The sequence below is a fragment of the Oncorhynchus gorbuscha genome, unplaced genomic scaffold (assembly GCF_021184085.1).
Source record: "Oncorhynchus gorbuscha isolate QuinsamMale2020 ecotype Even-year unplaced genomic scaffold, OgorEven_v1.0 Un_scaffold_4761, whole genome shotgun sequence".
Classification (NCBI taxonomy): Eukaryota; Metazoa; Chordata; class Actinopteri; order Salmoniformes; family Salmonidae; genus Oncorhynchus; species Oncorhynchus gorbuscha.
The window spans coordinates 8,621-31,594 of record NW_025748714.1 but is presented as its reverse complement, the minus strand read 5'-3'; the positions used below and the strand labels follow the sequence as shown (position 1 = coordinate 31,594).

Genomic DNA, 22,974 nt, shown 5'->3' with positions numbered 1-22,974 from the left:
ATCCACCAGAGAAGTGATCCCTGTTTTGTTCAGTTTGAACCAGACTGGCTACCCCTCTTTGCCCTACAGTAGCTTGTGACAGCCTTAAAGACTAGCTGAGATTTGGCTCTGGGTGCCCAGATTACTTTACAGTTAATCTTGGAAATTAGACAAATGGGTTAGATTCTGTAATGTTTCTCTGTGTTATTGTCTTGCTTCCAGACTGTGGTGTGAGTGTCGCGCCCACTAGGAGCCGTATTGTAGGAGGCGACATAGCGGTGAGCGGGGCTTGGCCCTGGCAAGTCAGTCTGCACTCCAACTACCAGCACCAGTGTGGAGGCTCCATCATCAGCCCTGAGTGGATCATCACTGCAGCCCACTGTGTAGAAACGTGAGTGTGACTCAATCTAACCTCGTACCAAAGCTAATGTATTACTTACTACTAAAGACAGAGAGCCGGGTGGTGGACGAGACTAGACTCAATCATTTGTTCCTCTCAGAGGAGATTCCTCAAGGGAGGTAGAGGAATATTATAGTCCTCAATTTTTTAGGAAAAAACATACAAAATAAAAACTATTTTTAAAAAATCCTTGTGAATTAAACTCCAGCATGATTTTGTTGTGGTAGCACTACAACAATGAAACCAGCAGAGGGACTTACTATTGTCTGTTTCTCTGCGTCCTTCTACATGAATTAAATAATTTTCTGACTGAACCCATTTCATTTAAACAAAACCTTCCATGCATGTTTACCCATGGTAGTAGTGGTCAAAAAGCTACTTTTTGACCGGATTGCCTAAAACAGTGGTTCCCAAACGTTTTAATAGTCCCGTACCTCTTCAAACATTCAACCTCCAGCTGCGTACCCTCCAGTACTGGGGTCAGCGCACTCTCAAATGTAGTTTTTTGCCATAATTGTAAGCCTGCCACACATACACACTATATGATACATTTATTTAACATAAGAATGAGTGTGAGTTTGTCAACCGGCTCGTGGGAAGTGACAAACAGCTCTTATAGGACCAGGGCACAAATACTAATAATCAATAGTTTTGCTCTTTATTTAGCCATCTTACATAAAAACCTTATTTGCTCATTAAAAATTGTGCATAACTCACCACAGGTTAATAAGAAGGGTGTGCTTGGAAGATTGCACATAACTCTGCAATGTTGGGTTGTATTGGCGAGAGAGTCTCACTCTTAAATCATTTGCCACACACAGTCTGTGCCTGTATTTCGTTTTCATGCTAGTGAGGGCTGAGAATCCACTCTCACATAGGTACGTGGTTGCAAAGAGTATCAATGTTTTAACAGTGGGATTTGCCAAGGCAAGAAACTCTGAGCGCAGCCCTAACAAGAATTCTGGCAGTGACTTCTGATTAAATTCAATTTTCACAGAACCGATTGTTTCAATTTCGATGAGGCTCTCATTCAGATATCAGTAAATGGGCTGGAGTCATGAAAGGAATAAAGAATCAAATTGTTTGTGTCGTCCATTTCGGGAAAGTACCTGCGTAATTGTGCACCCAGCTCACTCAGTTGCTTCGCTATAAATCACGTTTGACATTGTCCATAAGCTTGACCTTTATTTGCACACCAAAAAAAAAAATCATACAATGACGGAAAGACCTGTGTGTTGTCCTTGTTAATGCAGACAGGAAAGAGCTCCACATTCTTAATCATAGCCTCAATTTTGTCCTGCACATTGAATGTAGTTGCAGAGAGCCCCCTGTAATCCTAGATTCAGATCATTCAGGTGAGAAAGAACATCACCCAGATAGGCCAGTCGTGTGAGAAACACGTCATCATGCAATTGGTGAGATAAGTGAAAATTTTGTTCAGTAAAGACAACTTTAAGCACGTCTCTCAATTTAAAAAATGTGTCAATACTTTGCCTCTTGATAACCAGTCCACTTCTGGATGTTGTAAAAGCGTTACATGGTCGCTGCCCATATCATTGCATAATGCAGAAAATACACGAGAGTTCAGGACCTCGTGAACCATTTTCACTGTAGTGTCCATAGTTACCACTCCACTATGTCTCCCTGTCATGGCTTTTGCGCCATCTGTACAGATACCAACACATCTTGACCACCAAAGTCCATTTGATGTCACAAAGCCATCCAGTACTTCAAAATATCCTCATGTTGTCCTGGTTTCCAGTGGTTTGCAGAAGAGGATGTCTTCCTTAATTGACCCCCATAAACGTAATGGACATATACCAGAGCTGTGCCAGGCCTGACAAGTCTGTTGACTCATCCAGCTGTAATGCATATAATTCACTAGCTTGTATGCGACGCAGGATTTTTTTCAAAACATCTCCTGTTTTGGGGTTCCGGTTGGAGCGAGTGGTCGCATCTGCACGTCGCTCCAACGGGTAGTATAACTTTTTCATTATATTTCATTTCATTATATCACAACGGTTTGATTTGTCTTATCTTAGCAATTTCTTCTCAGCTAGCTACATAGCCGTCTTTGTATCAAAGATAATTGCGTAATTATCGTATTTCGCCGTCCTAACGTAGTCTTCACTAGCCAGCTAGCTAACGTCCACTGATTAGCTGCACTGAGAAACTTTTACACTCAACTGAACGACTTGATTAGTTTAGTGTTAGCTACCTACATAGCTGTCTTTGCTGTCTTCGTATCATCGTATCATCGTATCCAAGATAATTGTGTTGTTTAGGTTTAGAGTGTGTAGTCTTAGAGTGATTATCTTAATTTACCGAGGTTAGCTAGCCAGCTATTTGTCGTCCTTAACGTAGGTGACTCTGCTAGTTAGCCAACAGCTAGCCAACGCTAGCCAACGTCTTCTGTATAGAACTCAACTACCCGGTCGCATTCACAGGTTGTATCACATTTTCACTTCATTTCATTACAGTACAACGGTTTGATTTGTTTGATCGTAGCTAGCTACTTAGCTAGCTACATAGCCGTCTTTTGTATCAAAGATAATTGTGTAGTCTAGAGCGATTTTCTAGGTTCGCTAGCCATCTATTGTCGTTCTTTAACGCAACGTAACGTAAACAACACTGCTAGCTAGCCTGCTAGCCCCCGAATAGCAACACTGCAGAAACTATTACACTCAACGGAATGACTTGATTAGTGTAGTGTCAACAACGCACCCACTGCCAGCTAGCCTACTTCAGCAGTACTGTATCATTTTAATCATTTTAGTCAATAAGATTCTTGCTACGTAGCTTAACTTTCTGAACATTCGAGACGTGTAGTCCACTTGTCATTCCAATCTCCTTTGCATTAGCGTAGCCTCTTCTGTAGCCTGTCAACTATGTGTCTGTTTATCCCTGTTCTCTCCTCTCTGCACAGACCATACAAACGCTTCACCGCGTGGCCGCGCCACCCTACTCTGGTGGTCCCAGCGCGCACGACCCACGTGGAGTTCCAGGTCTCCGGTAGCCTCTGAACTGCCAATCTGCGGTCAACAAGGCAGAGTTCATCTCAGCCTATGCCTCCTCCAGTCCCTCGACTTCTTGGCACTGACGGAAACATGGATCACCACAGACAACACTGCTACTCCTACTGCTCTCTCTTCGTCCGCCCACGTGTTCTCGCACACCCCGAGAGCATCTGGTCAGCGGGGTGGTGGCACCGGGATCCTCATCTCTCCCAAGTGGTCATTCTCTTTCTCCTTACCCATCTGTCTATCGCTCCTTTGAATTCCATGCTGTCACAGTTACTAGCCCTTTCAAGCTTAACATCCTTATCATTTATCGCCCTCCAGGTTCCCTCGGAGAGTTCATCAATGAGCTTGATGCCTTGATAAGCTCCTTTTTCCTGAGGACGGCTCACCTCTCACAGTTCTGGGCGACTTTAACCTCCCCACGTCTACCTTTTTGACTCTTTCCTCTCTGCCTCCTTCTTTCCACTCCTCTCCTCTTTGACCTCACCCTCTCACCTTCCCCCTACTCACAAGGCAGGCAATACGCTCGACCTCATCTTTACTAGATGCTGTTCTTCCACTAACCTCACTGCAACTCCTCCAAGTCTCCGACCACTGCCTTGTATCCTTTTCCCTCTCGCTCTCATCCAACACCTCCCACACTGCCCCTACTGGATGGTATCGCGCCGTCCCAACCTTCGCTCTCTCTCCCCGCTACTCTCTCCTCTTCCATCCTATCATCTCTTCCCTCCGCTCAAACCTTCTCCCACCTATCTCCTGATTCTGCCTCCTCAACCCTCCTCTCCTCCCTCTCTGCATCCCTTGACTCTCTATGTCCCCTATCCTCCAGGCCGGCTCGGTCCTCCCCTCCCGCTCCGTGGCTCGATGACTCATTGCGAGCTCACAGAACAGGGCTCGGGCAGCCGAGCGGAAATGGAGGAAAACTCGCCTCCCTGCGGACCTGGCATCCTTTCACTCCCTCCTCTCTACATTTTCCTCCCTCTGTCTCTGCTGCTAAAGCCACTTTCTACCACGCTAAATTCCAAGCATCTGCCTCTAACCCTAGGAAGCTCTTTGCCACCTTCTCCTCCCTCCTGAATCCTCCGCCCCCTCCCCCCTCCTCCCTCTCTGCAGATGACTTCGTCAACCATTTTGAAAAGAAGGTCGACGACATCCGATCCTCGTTTGCTAAGTCAAACGACACCGCTGGTTCTGCTCACACTGCCCTACCCTGTGCTCTGACCTCTTTCTCCCCTCTCTCTCCAGATGAAATCTCGCGTCTTGTGACGGCCGGCCGCCCAACAACCTGCCCGCTTGACCCTATCCCCTCCTCTCTTTCTCCAGACCATTTCCGGAGACCTTCTCCCCTTACCTCACCTCGCTCATCAACTCATCCCTGACCGTTGGCTACGTCCCTTCCGTCTTCAAGAGAGCGAGAGTTGCACCCCTTCTGAAAAAACCTACACTCGATCCCTCCGATGTCAACAATTACAGACCAGTATCCCTTCTTTCTTTTCTCTCCAAAACTCTTGAACGTGCCGTCCTTGGCCAGCTCTCCCGCTATCTCTCTCTGAATGACCTTTCTTGATCCAAATCAGTCAGGTTTCAAGACTAGTCATTCAACTGAGACTGCTCTCCTCTGTATCACGGAGGCGCTCCGCACTGCTAAAGCTAACTCTCTCTCCTCTGCTCTCATCCTTCTAGATCTATCGGCTGCCTTCGATACTGTGAACCATCAGATCCTCCTCTCCACCCTCTCCGAGTTGGGCATCTCCGGCGCGGCCCACGCTTGGATTGCGTCCTACCTGACAGGTCGCTCCTACCAGGTGGCGTGGCGAGAATCTGTCTCCTCACCACGCGCTCACCACTGGTGTCCCCCAGGGCTCTGTTCTTGGCCCTCTCCTATTCTCGCTATACACCAAGTCACTTGGCTCTGTCATAACCTCACATGGTCTCTCTTATCATTGCTATGCAGACGACACACAATTAATCTTCTCCTTTCCCCCTTCTGATGACCAGGTGGTGAATCGCATCTCTGCATGTCTGGCAGACATATCAGTGTGGATGACGGATCACCACCTCAAGCTGAACCTCGGCAAGACGGAGCTGCTCTTCCTCCCGGGGAAGGACTGCCCGTTCCATGATCTCGCCATCACGGTCGACAACTCCATTGTGTCCTCCTCCCAGAGCGCCAAGAACCTTGGCGTGATCCTGGACAACACCCTGTCGTTCTCAACTAACATCAAGGCGGTGGCCCGTTCCTGTAGGTTCATGCTCTACAACATCCGCAGAGTACGACCCTGCCTCACACAGGAAGCGGCGCAGGTCCTAATCCAGGCACTTGTCATCTCCCGTCTGGATTACTGCAACTCGCTGTTGGCTGGGCTCCCTGCCTGTGCCATTAAACCCCTTCAACTCATCCAGAACGCCGCAGCCCGTCTGGTGTTCAACCTTCCCAAGTTCTCTCACGTCACCCCGCTCCTCCGTTCTCTCCACTGGCTTCCAGTTGAAGCTCGCATCCGCTACAAGACCATGGTGCTTGCCTACGGAGCTGTGAGGGGAACGGCACCTCAGTACCTCCAGGCTCTGATCAGGCCCTACACCCAAACAAGGGCACTGCGTTCATCCACCTCTGGCCTGCTCGCCTCCCTACCACTGAGGAAGTACAGCTCCCGCTCAGCCCAGTCAAAACTGTTCGCTGCCCTGGCCCCCCAATGGTGGAACAAACTCCCTCACGACGCCAGGACAGCGGAGTCAATCACCACCTTCCGGAGACACCTGAAACCCCACCTCTTTAAGGAATACCTAGGATAGGTTAAGTAATCCCTCTCACCCCACCCCCCCCTAAGTTTTAGATGCACTATTGTTAAGTGACTGTCCCACTGGATGTCATAAGGTGAATGCACCAATTTGTAAGTCGCTCTGGATAAGAGCGTCTGCTAAATGACTTAAATGTAAATGTAAATGTAAATCTCCTGCCATATCACTGAGGCGTCCTGAAACAGTGTTGTTTAATAAAGGCATTGTATGTATCGTTTTTTGGGCCTTTTCCTCCAGCATTGTCCCAGCCAAATCCAAGGCAGCAGGAATAATTAAGTCCTCCACAATAGTATGATGCTTGCCTGTCCTAGCCACTCGGTAGCTCACAATATAAGATGCATCTAGCCCCTTCTTATTAAATGGTATCTGTTGCTTTTACACGTCTTACTACTTGAAAGTCATCTTACTTATGTGGCTTATTTTTGAAATTGTCATGTTTAGTTTCTAAATGTCTGAGCAAGAGTGAAGGTTTCCCACCAGAGAGTAACGATTAATGTGATTGGATGTTAATTATTTGACTAGGCTACCTGTATTTGACATTGTGTTGTTATTTCGCTGAACACTAGATGGTTTTTGTGACCTTAGAGATCCTTTTTATTCTCTATTTTGGTTAGGTCAGGGTGTGACTAGGATGGGTAGTCTAGTTTTTTCATTTCTATGTTGGCCTGGTATGGTTCCCAATCAAAGGCAGCTGTCTATCGTTGTCTCTGATTGGGGATCTTATTTAGGCAGCCTTTTCCCACTGGATTTTTGTGGGATCATGTCTATGTATAGTTGCCTGCAAACACTACATTGTCTTCACGTTTCGTTTTTGAGCTTTATTGTTTTCTGTGAGTTTCATCAAATTAACATGTGGAAATCTGTACTCGCTGAGCCTTGGTCCATTAATTCAACCAATGTTCGTGACAGGTTTACTTTATTTTTGGCTGTCAAACGAGGTTATTCATTCAAGGGGGAAAAAAACTCACCCAAATGTGTAGCCCCGTTTGATAATATAAATGTACTGTTTGAAAATGTGAAGACATTTTTTTATAATTTAACTTACAAACAGGTTTGTCCAACTATTCTGATTTCTTGAAAAAAAAACGGAAAAAAAATAAATGTCTAGCCTTTAACGTCAATTATTTAAATACGTTTAAGTTAAATACACATTTTCACAAATGTTGTAGCTTAGACCCTATTTTATATAAACTGAGTTCATCGGTTGAGACATAGCATACTCTTGAATACAGTGTGGGAGTTTACACATTTTTAGATACTTTTAAAAGGTTAAAAATATATATATAATTAAAAACATTCAAATAGTTTGACAACCCTGTATGTCTTCTTTCAAATGTTATCACACCCAATACATTTTTCCACTGATGAACACATGGATGTCTCACCTCTCACCTCTATGGATGTCTCACCTCTATCTCACCTCTTTCTCCTGAATATTTTGACATTCAGGTCCAAAAAGTCACTTTCTGACCACTTCAACCATTGGTAAAGGTTTTGTTAAAAGGGGTGCAGTCGGAAAGTTATTGAAATCATATGGATCAACCCCTCTGTCATTTTGTATGGTAGGCTATCACAGCCCAGTCAGTGGACGGTGTATGCTGGCTATTTGATCCAGATACAGATGGCTTATGCCACTGGCAATTCAGTGAGACGCATCATCTCTCATGAAAAATACGACAAGCAGACTAAGGATAATGACATCGCTCTTATGAAACTCAACACACCCCTCACTATGTCAGGTAAGTCACTGGTCGATTTCAAAAATTTGAAACACATGTTCCAATGGCAAATTACATTAGGGGGTTTGGAAAAATAACAGTATGATGTAAATTGATACACATGCATAGTAAAGTTGCATTCAACCTTTTCAATGTTGTGAAGGAGCCCTAACACGGTTAATATTATATATTGTTTTAATGTGTCAATATTTTGGAAGTCATATTGGAGTACAACACTCCAAGCCAGTCTTAAATGTTTTGTGTTGTAGATAACGTGAGAGCAGTGTGTCTGCCCAACTTCGGAGTGAATCTGACTCCCCAGCGAGAAGCCTGGATCTCTGGATGGGGGTCCATTAGGAGTGGTGGCAAGACAACTTTTATTACAGGACCAATGACTGTCATTATTAAACACAGGTCATCAGAATGAAATCTATTTGTTGTATTAAATCTTTATGCTTGACAATCATTGCGATGACTCCAGGGTTGGTGTCAGAAAACCTGCGTCAGGCCCGGATCACCATGTACAGCAGACACACATGTAACGCACAGTTGGTGTACAATGGACGCGTCACCACCTCTATGATCTGTGCTGGGACACTGGCAGGAGGAGTGGACTCATGTCAGGTCAGATTCACACTTAAAATATTTTGTAATAGATATTCATGGGAAGTTTTTTTACTACCTACTTGATGCTACATGTATTCTTTCTTATTTGATATAATCTTTTGATTTGCTGTTTTCTTATTGTGTTCTGATAGAGCGGATGGTGGTAAAATGAAGAAATGAACATACTCTGGAATGTATAAAGTTATGATCCCATGATGTAATGCTAACTTGGGGGGTAACTTTTGTGTCTTGCAGGGGGATAGTGGAGGACCCATGGTGACCAAGGAGGGTTCATTATGGTGGCTGGTAGGGGACACTAGCTGGGGTATAGGTTGTGCTCTGAAGAACAAGCCAGGAATCTATGGCAATGTCTCCCACTTCCTTCCCTGGATATATGAACAATTGCAGGTAGGTACTAACAGTAACTAACAGTTGATTGATTTATTGTAAGATAAGAAAATATAGCATTTTATTGTCTCTTTTCATATACATCTGTTTTGCATAACTCCATACAGGACATAAAACATACATAAATATAGAGGGCAAGGGGCTATACAAATTATGTGGATTATTATGTGGATTATTACCTTTTAACATGTTTTATCCACTTTGAATTTCCTTGCAGAAAAATTGATGGAGATACCAATGATGATGGCCTCTTTTGCTTATCAAAATCACCTGTCTGAAATGTGGCTTCTGAATAAATGACAGGTACACTGCTTTCAGGAATGATTTTTGGTGCCTGTTGACTTATAGGCAAAGGGTGGCTACATTGAAGAATCTAAAATATATTTAGATGTTTAACACTTTTTGGTTACTACATGATTCCATATGTGTTATTTCATAGTTTTGATGTCTTCACTATTATTGTACAATGTAGAAAATAGTAAAAATAAAGAACCCTTGAATGAGTATTTGTGTCCAAACTTTTGACTGGTACTGTACATATGATTCACACAAAATGCTAGCAACTGCTTATATCTGTGATTAATAAGGGAGTGACTGTTTTATGTGAATTCATTTCCTGGAGCTGTCTCTGTATGGGACACAAAGACATGACTGCTTCCTTATGTGCTCATGTGCCAAGATGTGCACTGGGAGTGACTCACCTTAGGTTTGTGATACCTCCCTCTCAGACCATTGCTTTGGAAGTGTTTTCTTTTCACCTACTGAAGGGTAAAAGTCCAGAATGTGTTTCTGTGGAAAACATTTATTGAACGTATAGCTGTAGCCAGCCTCTAACTCAGTGGTTCCCAAACTCGGCCTTGGGAACCCCTAAAACATATTGTTTTTTGACCGAGCACTACATGGCTGACTCAAATGATCATAGCTTGATGATTAGTTGGTTATTTGTGTCAGCTGTGTGGTGCTAGGAGACACCCCTTGGGGTCCCCAGGACAGAGTTTGGGAAACCCTCTTCTAGCTGTAAAATTCTACATTTTATTGTTACAGTTGAAGTCGGAAGAGATTAACAGAGATAGCAAAAGATATAGGCCTACATTTCCTGATCTCACCTCAGGGTGGTGCTCCAACATCTACACCAGGAAACAACATTTGATTTTGCAGTGCATACCACCAAGTCAACCCCCGAGCCCTGTATTGTATTCTGTTGACTTAAATATTTCTCACTAATTCCTGTCTTTCTCTTCTCTTCCCCTCCCCTTTCTCTCTCTCTCCACTCTCTCCTCCCTTCCACTTTTCTTTATCCCCTCTCCTTTCTCTCCTCCCCTCTCTACCTGCTCTCCTCCCCTCTCTCCCTCCTCAGCATGGCTGCCTAATCACAGCTCACTGGGGCTGGCTTGCTAATTGGAAGATGCTCAGTCACAGAGGCTGCATCTGCTACCTGTTTGTACCAATTAACAGGCCCATGACACAGCACTGACACCTCTTCAATGGGTTAACAGATGCTGCAATTAGACACTAATTTGAATGGCCGCCCGTTTAGCATGAGGGCCCTTGTTGGCACTGTATTATCTCTCTCTCTCTCTCGAGCCGTGGGAAGGGAAACCCTGGTGCGTTAACAGACACTCAGTGGACACCTCGAATGGCGCAGCAGTCTAAGGCACTGCAGTACTAGAGGCATCATTACAGACCCTGGTTCGATCCCAGGCTGTGTAACAGCCGGCCGCGACCGGGAGACACATGAGGTGGCACACAATTGTCCCAGCGTCGTCCAGGTTAGGGGAGGGTTTGGCTGGGCTGGGATGTCCTTGTCCCATTGCGCTCTAGAGACTCCTTGTGGTGGGCCCGGTGTATGCACGCTGACTTCGGTTGTATGGTGTTTCTTCCAACACATTGGTACAGCTGGCTTCTGGGTTAAGGAAGCAGTTGGCTGGGTTGTGTTTTGGAGGACCCGTGGCTCTCGACCTTCACCTCTCCCGAATCCATACGGGAGTTGCAGCGATGGCACAAGACTAACTACCAATTGGACATCATGAAATTGGGGAGAAAGGGGTTCAAATGTACACAAAAAAAATGCTCAGCAATGAGCTAAATGTGCCCTCTCCTTATTGTGTGATACTCAGTGACTAAGAGGTGACTGGCAAGTTAGAAAGGGGGTTATGTATACTGTTAGTTTGGGTAGGTAGATAGAATCATGTCTATTGAGTCTTCAGTTCATTGTTTTCAAGGTAGGGAGAGGGGGTCCTGCGTGCTCTGGGCATTATTGACTCAAATGAACAAAATTAGTCGGTAGATTTGTTCTTTTGCCTGAAAAAGTCAAAGATCAGTGTCAGTAAAAGAGCCGAATGTCTCATCACTACTGTATATCCAGTTTACCGTTTGTCTGTATACTTATTGTGGCAGCACCATTTCACCTGTACATGGAAATGTATTGGCGAATAAAGGCGATTCTGATTTGGAAGGCAAGAAGGGATTCAGAACCCTTCTGAATCTGAATAAGCTTATTTTATTGTTGTCGATCTTTCTTTTAAATAGTGCTTGAACAGTTTTTTTTTTCCAACATCAGGAGTTTGAGAAATCTGATACATTTAAAAATATAAGTGTGATAATGTTTTAAACTATATCTACAGTATATGGGAATATTTGTGCATGCACCTGGTATTCCCTTAATCATTTCACATAATCATTTCACATTTCACTTAATCAACTACTGACATAGTTGCCATGATTTCTGTCTTTGAAGTTAGTATTTTCTGTGATTTGATTGAGCAGAGAGCAGGATAATAGAAGGGAGTATGAGTGAACCAGCAGTATATTGTTAGGTACACAGCAAATCAGCCAGTTTTACCTAGTGTTGATTTTCCAGTGTAACATTTATAGTGTTGATTAAATTAACTTAACACTTAGTCATGTAAAATAACCCCAGTTCTGGTGTTAATAACCAGAGTTGATTGTGACTGTGTCATTTTTACTCTGTGTAGGCTAAAACACACAAAACCATGCCCATCATTATCATATTTCCCAGCGTGCTGTATTGTATGTTGATTTGAGAATTGTTTGTTTTAATATCTGTGTTTTGCATGTACATTGATTGGTTGATTAATCTTTTGCTACACTAAGATATATAATGTACATTTTTCTAAACTAATCAAATATGTTAGTAGATGGACTAGTTGCACCCCTTACTGAAATGGTTGTTCCAATTAAGTGAGTTAGGTAGTCTCAACCAATCTTCATAGTACATATTTTTCACCCACAAATAACTTTAAAAATACCTAACATTTTAATGCACATAACATTTTTATATGTTATAGTGTCCACTGGAGGCAACCCTTTTAAACTGTTTTACTTTCCTATGCTAAAGGTGGTTTTTAAGACATTTTATGTGGAAATGGGCAGACCCTTCTTAACCCCTAACAAAGTCTGGGCCCTGTGAGGGCACTGGCTGCCTATGTGGAGTGGACACTCTCAGAGAAAACAGACCAGCTCCTTGTCTGCTATGGTGAGAGTCCTGGGAGCTGGGCTTATCAAAGCAGAGGCTCTCACTGGATTGTGGAAACGATTACGACAGCATACCGCCTAGCTGGCATTCCAGTGCTGGGATCTGTGGTGGCACGTTCAACACGAGGTGTGGCTACGTCCAGGTCTCTACTGAGAAGAGTGCCCCTCGGTGAGATTGATCCAATATAGTGAAACACAACGAAGGTTACGTATGTAACCACGGTTATGTGAGCTATATGGATCACTCCAATCCACTACGGGGGTAGAGGCTCCTCAAAAATGATGTCAAGAACATGTCGCGGCCATGGGGTCTATATATAGAGGCGGACCCCAGCCATGACAGAGGTACACAGGAGTAAATCTGTAAATCCTCACCTCGGATGTATCCCTCTGTCGCGGTGTGATACCAATATATTAGAGTGATCCATATAGCTCACATAACCGTGGTTACATACTGTCAGAGTCGTGTGTATAGGTGGCAGGGAAGAGACCGAACAAGGAGAGGCATCGACTTCGGCAGAAGTCTTGACACATACTTAACATTCATTTTTCCATCCCCCCCCACTTTCTATTTTACCCTCTTCCGAACCCCTCCCCCTAACTTAAATAAATTAACATTTTAAAAATTAAACAAAGTTTGTTTTTAAATAAGTCGAGAAAGACAAAACGAGAACTCCACCCCTCCCCCTTGTACCATGACAAGCATCAACCGAACAGATACAATGAGAAGAGGGCTATGGAGTATGATGTCATGAAAAATAAAATTCATCTCCATCGTCAACCTTTCGATATTTGGATATAAGTGGAAAAACTGAAATACAGTGGGGCAAAAAAAAGTATTTAGTCAGCCACCAATTGTGCAAGTTCTCCCAATTAAAAAGATGAGAGAGGCCTGTAATTTTCATCATAGGTACACTTCAACTATGACAGACAAAATGAGGAAAAAATCCAGAAAATCACATTGTAGGATTTTTTATGAATTTATTTGCAAATTATAGTGGAAAATAAGTATTTGGTCACCTACAAACAAGCAATATTTCTGGCTCTCACAGACCTGTAACTTCTTCTTTAAGAGGCTCCTCTGTCCTCCACAGGTCTGTGAGAGCCAGAAATCTTGTTTGTTTGAAGATGACCAAATACTAATTTTTTTTTACCCATGATGAAAACTTGAACAATTGGTGGCTGACTAAATACTTTTTTGCCCCACTGTAAGTAAAGTTACAACAATTAACAGTGAACCATAACATTTTTGTATAAAAGATCTAAGAATTGAATGATTGCTGTTTAGAATTACTGTTAAGTTTGTGTGGGAGAGGTGGAATAACTATTGTTTTTCATCAAAAATGATAAGCTACCAGGTATAGACAATCGTGATGAGAAACTCTTGAGAATTGTAATAGTCTATTGCTACCCCTATTTCCTATATCTATAACTAAATCGTAAAGGAGTATGTGTCCCTACAGGTGATTTGATTTGAAGGAAGCTGAAGTCATTTCACTGACCGAAAGTAGTAAAGCACCCTTCACTGGCTCTAACAGTCGCCCAATCAGTGTTCTGTCTGTTTTTTGAAAACTGATGGAGAGAATTGTTTGACCAAATACAATGGTATTTTTCTGAGAAAGTTAAGTACGGACTTTCAGCATGCATATAGAGAAAGGCACTCAACATGTACAGCACTGACTCTGATGACAGATGATTGGTCAAAATAAATGGATAATAAGATGATAGTTGGAGCTGTATTTCTAGATTTCATTGGAGCCTTTGATGTTATTGGTCATAAATTGTTATTGAAGAAACTCACATAACCTGCCATCACATGGTTGGAGAGTTATTCATCCAATAGAACCCACAGAGTGTTCTTCAATGGAAGCTTCTCTAACATCAGATATGTACCATGTGGTGTCCCTCAGGGCAGTTTCCTTGACCCATTACTCTTCTCCATTTTTACAAATGATTTGCCACTGGTCTTACACAAATCTAGAATGACTATGTATGTGGATGATTCCAAACTCTACATGTCAGCATTTGTTTTTGTTACAGTCAGTATCAGAATGGGTGATTAATAATGACCTACATCTAAAACTAAAAACATTGTATTTGGTTCTTAACATTCTATAAAAACCTAAAGCTCAGCTGGAGTTGTGTATAAATGGTGTGTGACCATTGAGCAAGTTGAGGAAGCTAAACTCCTAGGTATAATATTGGATGGTCAATTATCATGGTCAAGTCATATTGACAAAGTTGTTGTGAAGATGGGGAGGGGTATGTCTTTTTATGAAAAATATGTTCTGCATTTTTGACACAAATCAAATGTACTAGTGGTTGAGGCTCTGGTCTTGTCCTATCTTGATTATTGTCCGATAATATGGTCAAACGATATCATAACCGCCATCGTTAAAAGACAGTACTGTGCAGCCGTCTTCATCAACCTGGCCAAGGCTTTTGACTCTGTCAATCACTGTATTCTTATCGGCAGACTCAATAGCCTTGGTGTTTCTGACGACTGCCTCACCTGGTTCACCAACTACTTTGCAGACAGAGTTCAGTGTGTCAAAACGGATGGCATGTTGTCTGGACCTCTGGCGGTCTCTATGGGTGTACCACAGGGTTCAATTCTCGGACCGACACTCTTCTCTGTATATATCAATGACGTCACTCTTGTTGCGGGCGATTCCCTGATCCACCTCTATGCAGCCGACACCATTCTGTATACTTCTGGCCCATCCTTGAACACTGTGCTAACTAACCTCCAAATGAGCTTCAATGCCATACAACACTCCTTCTGTGGCCTCCAACTGCTCTTAAACGCTAGTAAAACCAAATGCATGCTTTTCAACTGTTCGCTGCCCATACCCACCCGCCCGACTAGCATCACCAACTTGGAAGGTTCCGACCTAGAATATGTGGACAACTATAAATACCTAGGTGTCTGGCTAGACTGCCAAACTCTCCTTCCAGACTCATATTAAACATCTCTAATCCAAAATGAAATCTATAATCGGCTTTCTATTTCGCAACAAAGCCTCCTTCACTTACGCCGCCAAACTTACCCTAGTAAAACTGACTATCCTACCGATCCTCGACTTCGGCGATGTCATCTACAAAATAGCTTCCAACACTCTACTCAGCAAACTGGATGCAGTCTATCACAGTGCCATCCATTTTGTTGCCAAATCACCTTATACCACCCACCACTGCGACCAGTATGCTCTAGTCGGCTGGCCCTCGCTACATATTCGTCGCCAGTCCCACTGGCTCCAGGTCATCTATAAGTCTATGCCAGGTAAAGCTCCACCTTATCTCAGCTCACTGGTCACGATAACAACACCCACCCGTAGCACACTTTCCAGCAGGTATATCTCACTGGTCATCCCCAAAGCCAACACCTCAATTGGCCGCCTTTCCTTCCAGTTCTCTGCTGCCAGTGACTGGAACGAATTGCAAAAATTCGCTGAAGTTGGAGACTCTTATTTCCCTCACCAACTTTAAACATCAACTATCTGAGCAGCTAACCGATCGCTGCAGCTGTACATAGTCCATCTGTAAATAGCCCAACCAATCTACCTACCTCATACCCGTACTGTTTTTATTTGATTTACTTTTCTGCTCTTTTGCACACCAGTATTTCTACGTGCACATCATCATCTGCTCATTTATCACATACATTTTAATTATTCGCTCCTATGGCCTATTTATTGCCTACCTCCTCATGCCTTTTGCACACACTGTATATAGACTTTCTTTTCTCTGTGTCATTGACTTGTTTGTGTTATTGGTTTGTTTATTGTTTACTCCATGTGTAACTCTGTGTTGTTGTCTGTGTCACACTGCTTTGCTTTATCTTGGCCAGGTCGCAGTTGCAAATGAGAACTTGTTCTCAACTAGCCTACCTGGTTAAATAAAGGTGAAATAAAATCTCATTTAAAAAGTGTAGCTAAGAAAGACCTGGCAAATTTGCAGCTGGCTCAAAACAGAACAGCATACCTTGCCCTTAAATGTGCAATATGCAGAAAATGCTCCAAAATTTTCTGGTTGCTAAAATTTGAATAGTTCTCCTAATTTCAGTTAGTGACAAAACAAACAGTCATCGTGTAAAGAATTCTGGAATCATTGTACCATCTAAACCGCTGTAAAATATATTTTCCATAACCAAAAATATTGTTTTTCAGTCGTTTTGAAGCTGGTGTACAAAACTGAAAGTAAAAGACGCAAAAACAAAACTTAAGAACGGGAAGCATAGAAATAGTGCACATAAAACAGACCTACTGCTTATATACTTGCTTTCGATGAGAATGACATGCATTTACGAATGCTCAACACCCGTTGAATATGACCGGAGTCAGTAAACATTGACAAAAAAACATAATTAAATTGTTGCCAGAGTACAGCCGTTCACTGCCTGCACCCGCACGCCTGACCAGCATCACCACCCTGGTTGGTTCCGACCTTGAATATCTGGACATCTATAAGTACCTAGGTGTCTGGCTAGACTGTAAACTCTCCTTCCAGACTCATATCAAACATCTCCAATCGAAAATCAAATCAAGAGTCGGCTTTCTATTCCGCAACAAAGCCTCCTTCACTCACGCTGCCAAACTTACCCTAGTAAAACTGACTATCCTACCGATCCTCGACTTCGGCGATGTCATCTACAAAATTGCTTCCAACACTACTCAGCAAACTGGATGCAGTTTATCACAGTGCCATCCGTTTTGTCACTAAAGCACCTTATACCACCCACCACTGCGACTTGTATGCTCTAGTGAGCTGGCCCTCGCTACATATTCGTCGCCAGACCCACTGGCTCCAGGTCATCTACAAGTCCATGCTAGGTAAAGCTCCGCCTTATCTCAGTTCACTGGTTACGATGGCAGCACCCATCCATAGCACGCGCTCCAGCAGGTGTATCTCACTGATCATTCCTAAAGCCAACACCTCATTTGGCTGCCTTTCGTTCCAGTTCTCTGCTGCCTGTGACTAACGAATTGCAAAAATCGCTGAAGTTGGAGACTTTTATCTCCCTCACCAACTTCAAACATCTGCTATCTGAGCAGCTAACCGATCGCTGCAGCTGTACATAGTCTATCGGTAAATAGCCCACCCATTTTTACCTACCTCATCCCCATACTGTTTTTATTTATTTACTTTTTACATGACCATCTGATCATTTATCACTCCAGTGTTAATCTGCAAAATTGTAATTATTCGCCTACCTCCTCATGCCTTTTGCACACAATGTATATAGACTCCCCTTTTTTTCTACTGTGTTATTGACTTGTTAATTGTTTACTCCATGTGTAACTCTGTGTTGTCTGTTCACACTGCTATGCTTTATCTTGGCCAGGTCGCAGTTGCAAATGAGAACTTGTTCTCAACTAGCCTACCTGGTTAAATAAAGGTGAAATACATTTTTTTTTAAATACAGTTACAGTCACTGACGTTCTGGATAACATGGAAACAGCCGAACCAGCTCTGCTAGGGCGATTAATGTTCAGTGAGCTGTTCTCTTTTGTGCCTGGAAGTAGCTAGCAAGTTAGCTTTGGTGCTTGACTGAGGTTAGTACAGAACACTCGGATCAACCCTTAAAGAGATGGATGGGGCTAAAGCTTAAGAGGGTGTGAACGATGCTGAATGAGTGTAGACAAAGAAAGGCTCTCCAGTAGTAGTGGCTTGTCACCCAAAATCCTGACAAACTTTTACAGATGCACAATCGAGAGCATCGGCAACTGCACTGCCCTCAACCACAAGGCTCTCCAGAGGGTGGTTTGGTTTGCACAATGCATCACTGTGGGGGAAACTACCAGCCCTCCAGGTCACCTACAGCACCTGTTGTCACAGGAAGGTCTAAAAGATCATCAGGGACAATAACCACCCAAGCCACTGCCTGTTCACACCGGTATCATCCAGAAGGCCAAGTCAGTACAGCTGCATCACAGCTGGGACCGAGAGATTGAAAAACAGCTTGTATCTCAAGGCCAACAGACTGCTAAACAGCAATCACTAGCACATCAGAGGCGTAGACATAGATTAGGAATCACTGGCCACTTTTAGAAATGGATCACTAGCCACTTTAATAATGTTCTGTATCTAGCATTACTTATCTCATATGTATAAACTGCACTCCACACATTGTTAATGTTGTAAATTACTATTGTAGCTGGAAACGACTGATTTTCAATAGAATATCTACATAGGCGTTGTGGCAGACCAGGGGTTTTAGTCAAGATGTTTACATAGATCAGACACGGACAGAGTATGATTAGCTCAGTTTCAAGGGTGTTTATTAAATAATAAATCAAAAAGAAAAGAACAGGTCTCCCCAATGAGACCCTCTCCGGGATACCTTCTCCTGGGCCTTCCTGTATGGTACACAAACTCAACTCCCTCGGGTAACCGTATCCAACCACCTGGAAGTCACCTCACTTCCCCTAGTCCTCCTGGTGTGCTGCCCTTCTGGCGGCTTTATAGGCCTCGCACAGTTGGTGAGCAATCCGCCCTTGGTTACTCACCAGCTCCCAATCAGCCCCAATTAGTCCTGTCCGGAGAGCCCATCGAGACCTGGCACGTCCAGCAGATGGAGCCACCGCCTCGTTATGTATACTCAATCTGTTACCAGGCCTCGACGAGTGGCTGACTGGTGGCCACAGCGTACAGAGGCCCATTATCAGCAACCCTCACTCCTGTGTTTCAACTAATCCAAGTTATTATTTTAAAAGGCTAATTGATCATTAGAAAACCCTTTTGTAATTATGTTAGCAGAGATGAAAAATGTTGTTGTGATTCAAGAGGCAATAAAACTAGCCTTCTTTAGACTAGTAGATCTGGATTCTTGTTCTGAGAAATGAAGGCTATTCCATGCGAGAGATTACCAAGAAACTAAAGATCTCGTACAATGCTGTGTACTATTTCCTTCACAGAACGGCATAAATTGTCTCTAAACAGAATAGAAAGAGGGGTGGGAGGCCCTGGTGCACAACTGAGCAAGAGGACAAGTACATTAGAGTGTTTAGTTTGAGAAACAGATGCTTCACAAGTCCTCAACTGGAAGCTTCATTAAATAGTACCCGAAAAACACAAGTCTCAACGTCAACAGGGAAGAGACGACTCCGGGATGCTGGCCTTTCCAGCTTCAATAGTCATTTACAACATTTACAATGTCTACACTGTATTTCTGATCAATGTATTTCTGGTTGATGTTATTTTAATGGACAAAAAATTGATTTTCTTTAAAAAAATAACAACATTTCTAAGTGACCCCAAACTTTTGAACGGTAGTGTATGTATATATATTCTTAATTCATTCCTTTCTTAGATTTATGTGTATTTTGGGTATATGTTATGAAACTGTTAGATATTACTTGTTAGATATTAATGCAATGTCGCAGCTAGAAGCACAAGCATTTCGCTACACCTGCAATAACATCTGCTAAACACGTGTATATGTCCAAAAAATAATTATTTGAAAATAACAAATCATTCATGACCTACACATCACTACTGATGTGGCCTGTAAACAGGCGTTTCCAAACACGTCTTTGTTCGGGAATAACTAGGCCCTCCAAAGAATGGCCTTATGATAAACACTGAACAAAAATATCAAAGCAACATGCAAAGTATTGTTCCCACATTTCATGAGCTGAAATAAAATACCCCAAAAATCTTCCATACGCTCAAAAAGCTTCTTTCTCTGAAATGTTGTACACAAATTTGTTTACATCCCTTTAAGTGAGAATTTCTCATTTGCCAAGATAATCCATCCACCTAACAGGTGTGGCATATCAAGAAGCTGATTAAACAGAATGATAATTACATAGGTGCACCTTGTGCCGGGGACAATAAAAGGCCACTCTAAAATGTGCAGTTTTGTCACACAACATAATGACACAGAAGTCTCATGTTTTAAGGGAGCGTGAAATTGGCATGCTGACTGCTGAATGACCACCAGAGTTGTTGCCAGAGAATTGTATGTTCATTTCTCTACCATAAGCCACCTCCAACATTGTTTTAGAGAATTTGACAGTACGTCCCCCTATTTGGGGGGGGGGGATTTCTGATTGGCTGGGCCTGGGTCTCCAGTGCACCTTTGCCCAGTTTTGTGAAATCCATAGATTAGGGCCTAATAAATGTATTTCAATTGACTGATTTCCTTATATTAACTGTAACTCAGTAAAACCTTTGAAATTGTTGCATCTATATTTTTGTTCTGTATATGTAATGTATTGTCATAAACAAAGAGTTTAAGTTTAAAGGCTAATAAAACGGGTGGAACCAGTCATAGAGGGTTCGAGGAAGAACCCTTCAAAGACAAAAGGGTTCTTGGTGGAACAATTTTGCAGGGTTCTATAAAGAACCTTTAGATGTTAAAAAGTTATTGGTTGAGCCCTTCTTAGAAGGTTATAGGTAGAACCATTTACATTCCCAAAATACAAACTCAAAATGTTGTCGCTTACAGACACAGGGAACTTAAATGACTCACTGACAACCAAATTGAAATGGGTGGAGTTTTAGAATGTGTTCTGAAAGGCATCCATGGGAGTGCCTACTGGGTGTCATGCTGGTGAATGAGGACCCAAAAGCGACTTGGCGAAAACAGAGTATTTAATCCAGAATAAACTTTACAAAACAAAAAGCATAATACTACACGTAAAGACAAGAACAGACTGGAGACTTGATCGAGAACTGCAGGTTGCCTCGGGAAGGCACTTGAACCTAGCAGACTCAGACACCTGCTCACCACGCAGCATCTGAGGAAAACACGACACGACAGGGCAAAACATAGACACAGCACGGTGAATTATACATGAGGATCCGACAGGGCAGGTACGGGAAACAAGGAGTGAAATAGGGACTCTAATCAGGGAAAAGGATCGGGAACAGGTGTGGGAAGACTAAATGATGATTAGGGGAATAGGAACAGCTGGGAGCAGGAACGGAACGATAGAGAGAAGAGAGAGCGAGAGAGTGAGAGAGGGAGGGGGAGAGAGAGGGATAGAAAGAGGGAAAGAACCTAATAAGACCAGCAGAGGGAAACGAATAGAATGGGAAGCACAGGGACAAGACATGATAATAAATGACAAAACATGACAGTACCCCCCACTCACCGAGCGCCTCCTGGCGCACTCGAGGAGGAATCCTGGCGGCAACGGAGGAAATCATCAATGAGCGAACGGTCCAGCACGTCCCGAGACGGAACCCAACTCCTCTCCTCAGGACCGTAACCCTCCCAATCCACTAAGTATTGGTGACCCCGTCCCCGAGAACGCATGTCCATGATCTTATGTACCTTGTAAATAGGTGCGCTCTCGACAAGGACGGGAGGGGGAGGGAAGACGAACGGGGGTGCGAAGAAAGGGCTTAACACAGGAGACATGGAAGACAGGATGGACGCGACGAAGATGTCGCGGAAGAAGCAGTCGCACAGCGACAGGATTGACGACCTGGGAGACACGGAACGGACCAATGAACCGCGGAGTCAACTTACGAGAAGCTGTCGTAAGAGGAAGGTTGCGAGTGGAAAGCCACACTCTCTGGCCGCAACAATACCTAGGACTCTTAATCCTGCGTTTATTGGCGGCTCTCACAGTCTGTGCCCTGTAGCGGCAAAGTGCAGACCTCACCCTCCTCCAGGTGCGCTCACAACGTTGGACAAACGCTTGAGCGGAGGGAACGCTGGACTCGGCAAGCTGGGAAGAGAATAGAGGAGGCTGGTAACCCAGACTACTCTGAAACGGAGATAACCCGGTAGCAGACGAAGGAAGCGAGTTGTGAGCGTATTCTGCCCAGGGGAGCTGTTCTGCCCAAGACGCAGGGTTTCTGAAAGAAAGGCTGCGTAGTATGCGACCAATCGTCTGATTGGCCCTCTCTGCTTGACCGTTAGACTGGGGATGAAACCCGGAAGAGAGACTGACGGACGCACCAATCAAACGACAGAACTCCCTCCAAAATTGTGACGTGAATTGCGGGCCTCTGTCTGAAACGGCGTCTAACGGGAGGCCATGAATTCTGAACACATTCTCGATAATGATTTGTGCCGTCTCCTTAGCGGAAGGAAGTTTAGCGAGGGAATGAAATGTGCCGCCTTAGAGAACCTATCGACAACCGTAAGAATCACAGTCTTCCCCGCAGACAAAGGCAGACCGGTAATGAAGTCTAGGGCGATGTGAGACCATGGTCGAGAAGGAATGGGGAGCGGTCTGAGACGACCGGCAGGAGGAGAGTTACCCGACTTAGTCTGCGCGCAGTCCGAACAAGCAGCCACGAAACGGCGCGTGTCACGCTCCTGAGTCGGCCACCAAAATCGCTGGCGAATAGACGCAAGAGTGCCTCGAACACCGGGATGACCAGCTAACTTGGCAGAGTGAGCCCACTGAAGAACAGCCAGACGAGTCGAAACAGGAACGACAAGGAGGTTACTAGGACAAGCGCGCGGCGACGCAGTGTGCGTGAGTGCTTGCTTAACCTGTCTTTCAATTCCCCAGACTGTCAACCCGACAACACGCCCATAAGGAAGAATCCCCTCGGGATCAGTAGAAGCCACAGAAGAACTAAA

General features: G+C 43.8%; 1 protein-coding gene across 1 annotated transcript; it reads left to right on the top strand.

Annotated features, from left to right (window-relative positions):
• The first annotated feature begins 155 nt into the window (after positions 1–155).
• On the top strand, positions 156–9,345 carry LOC124028739 (transmembrane protease serine 2-like). The gene is made up of 6 exons (XM_046340719.1): positions 156–370; positions 7,765–7,937; positions 8,186–8,281; positions 8,398–8,540; positions 8,778–8,930; positions 9,148–9,345. Exons 1-6 carry the CDS (start codon positions 171–173, stop codon positions 9,154–9,156), a joined length of 774 nt encoding a protein of 257 aa, XP_046196675.1. The 5' UTR covers positions 156–170; the 3' UTR covers positions 9,157–9,345.
• The last annotated feature ends 13,629 nt before the right edge of the window (positions 9,346–22,974 follow it).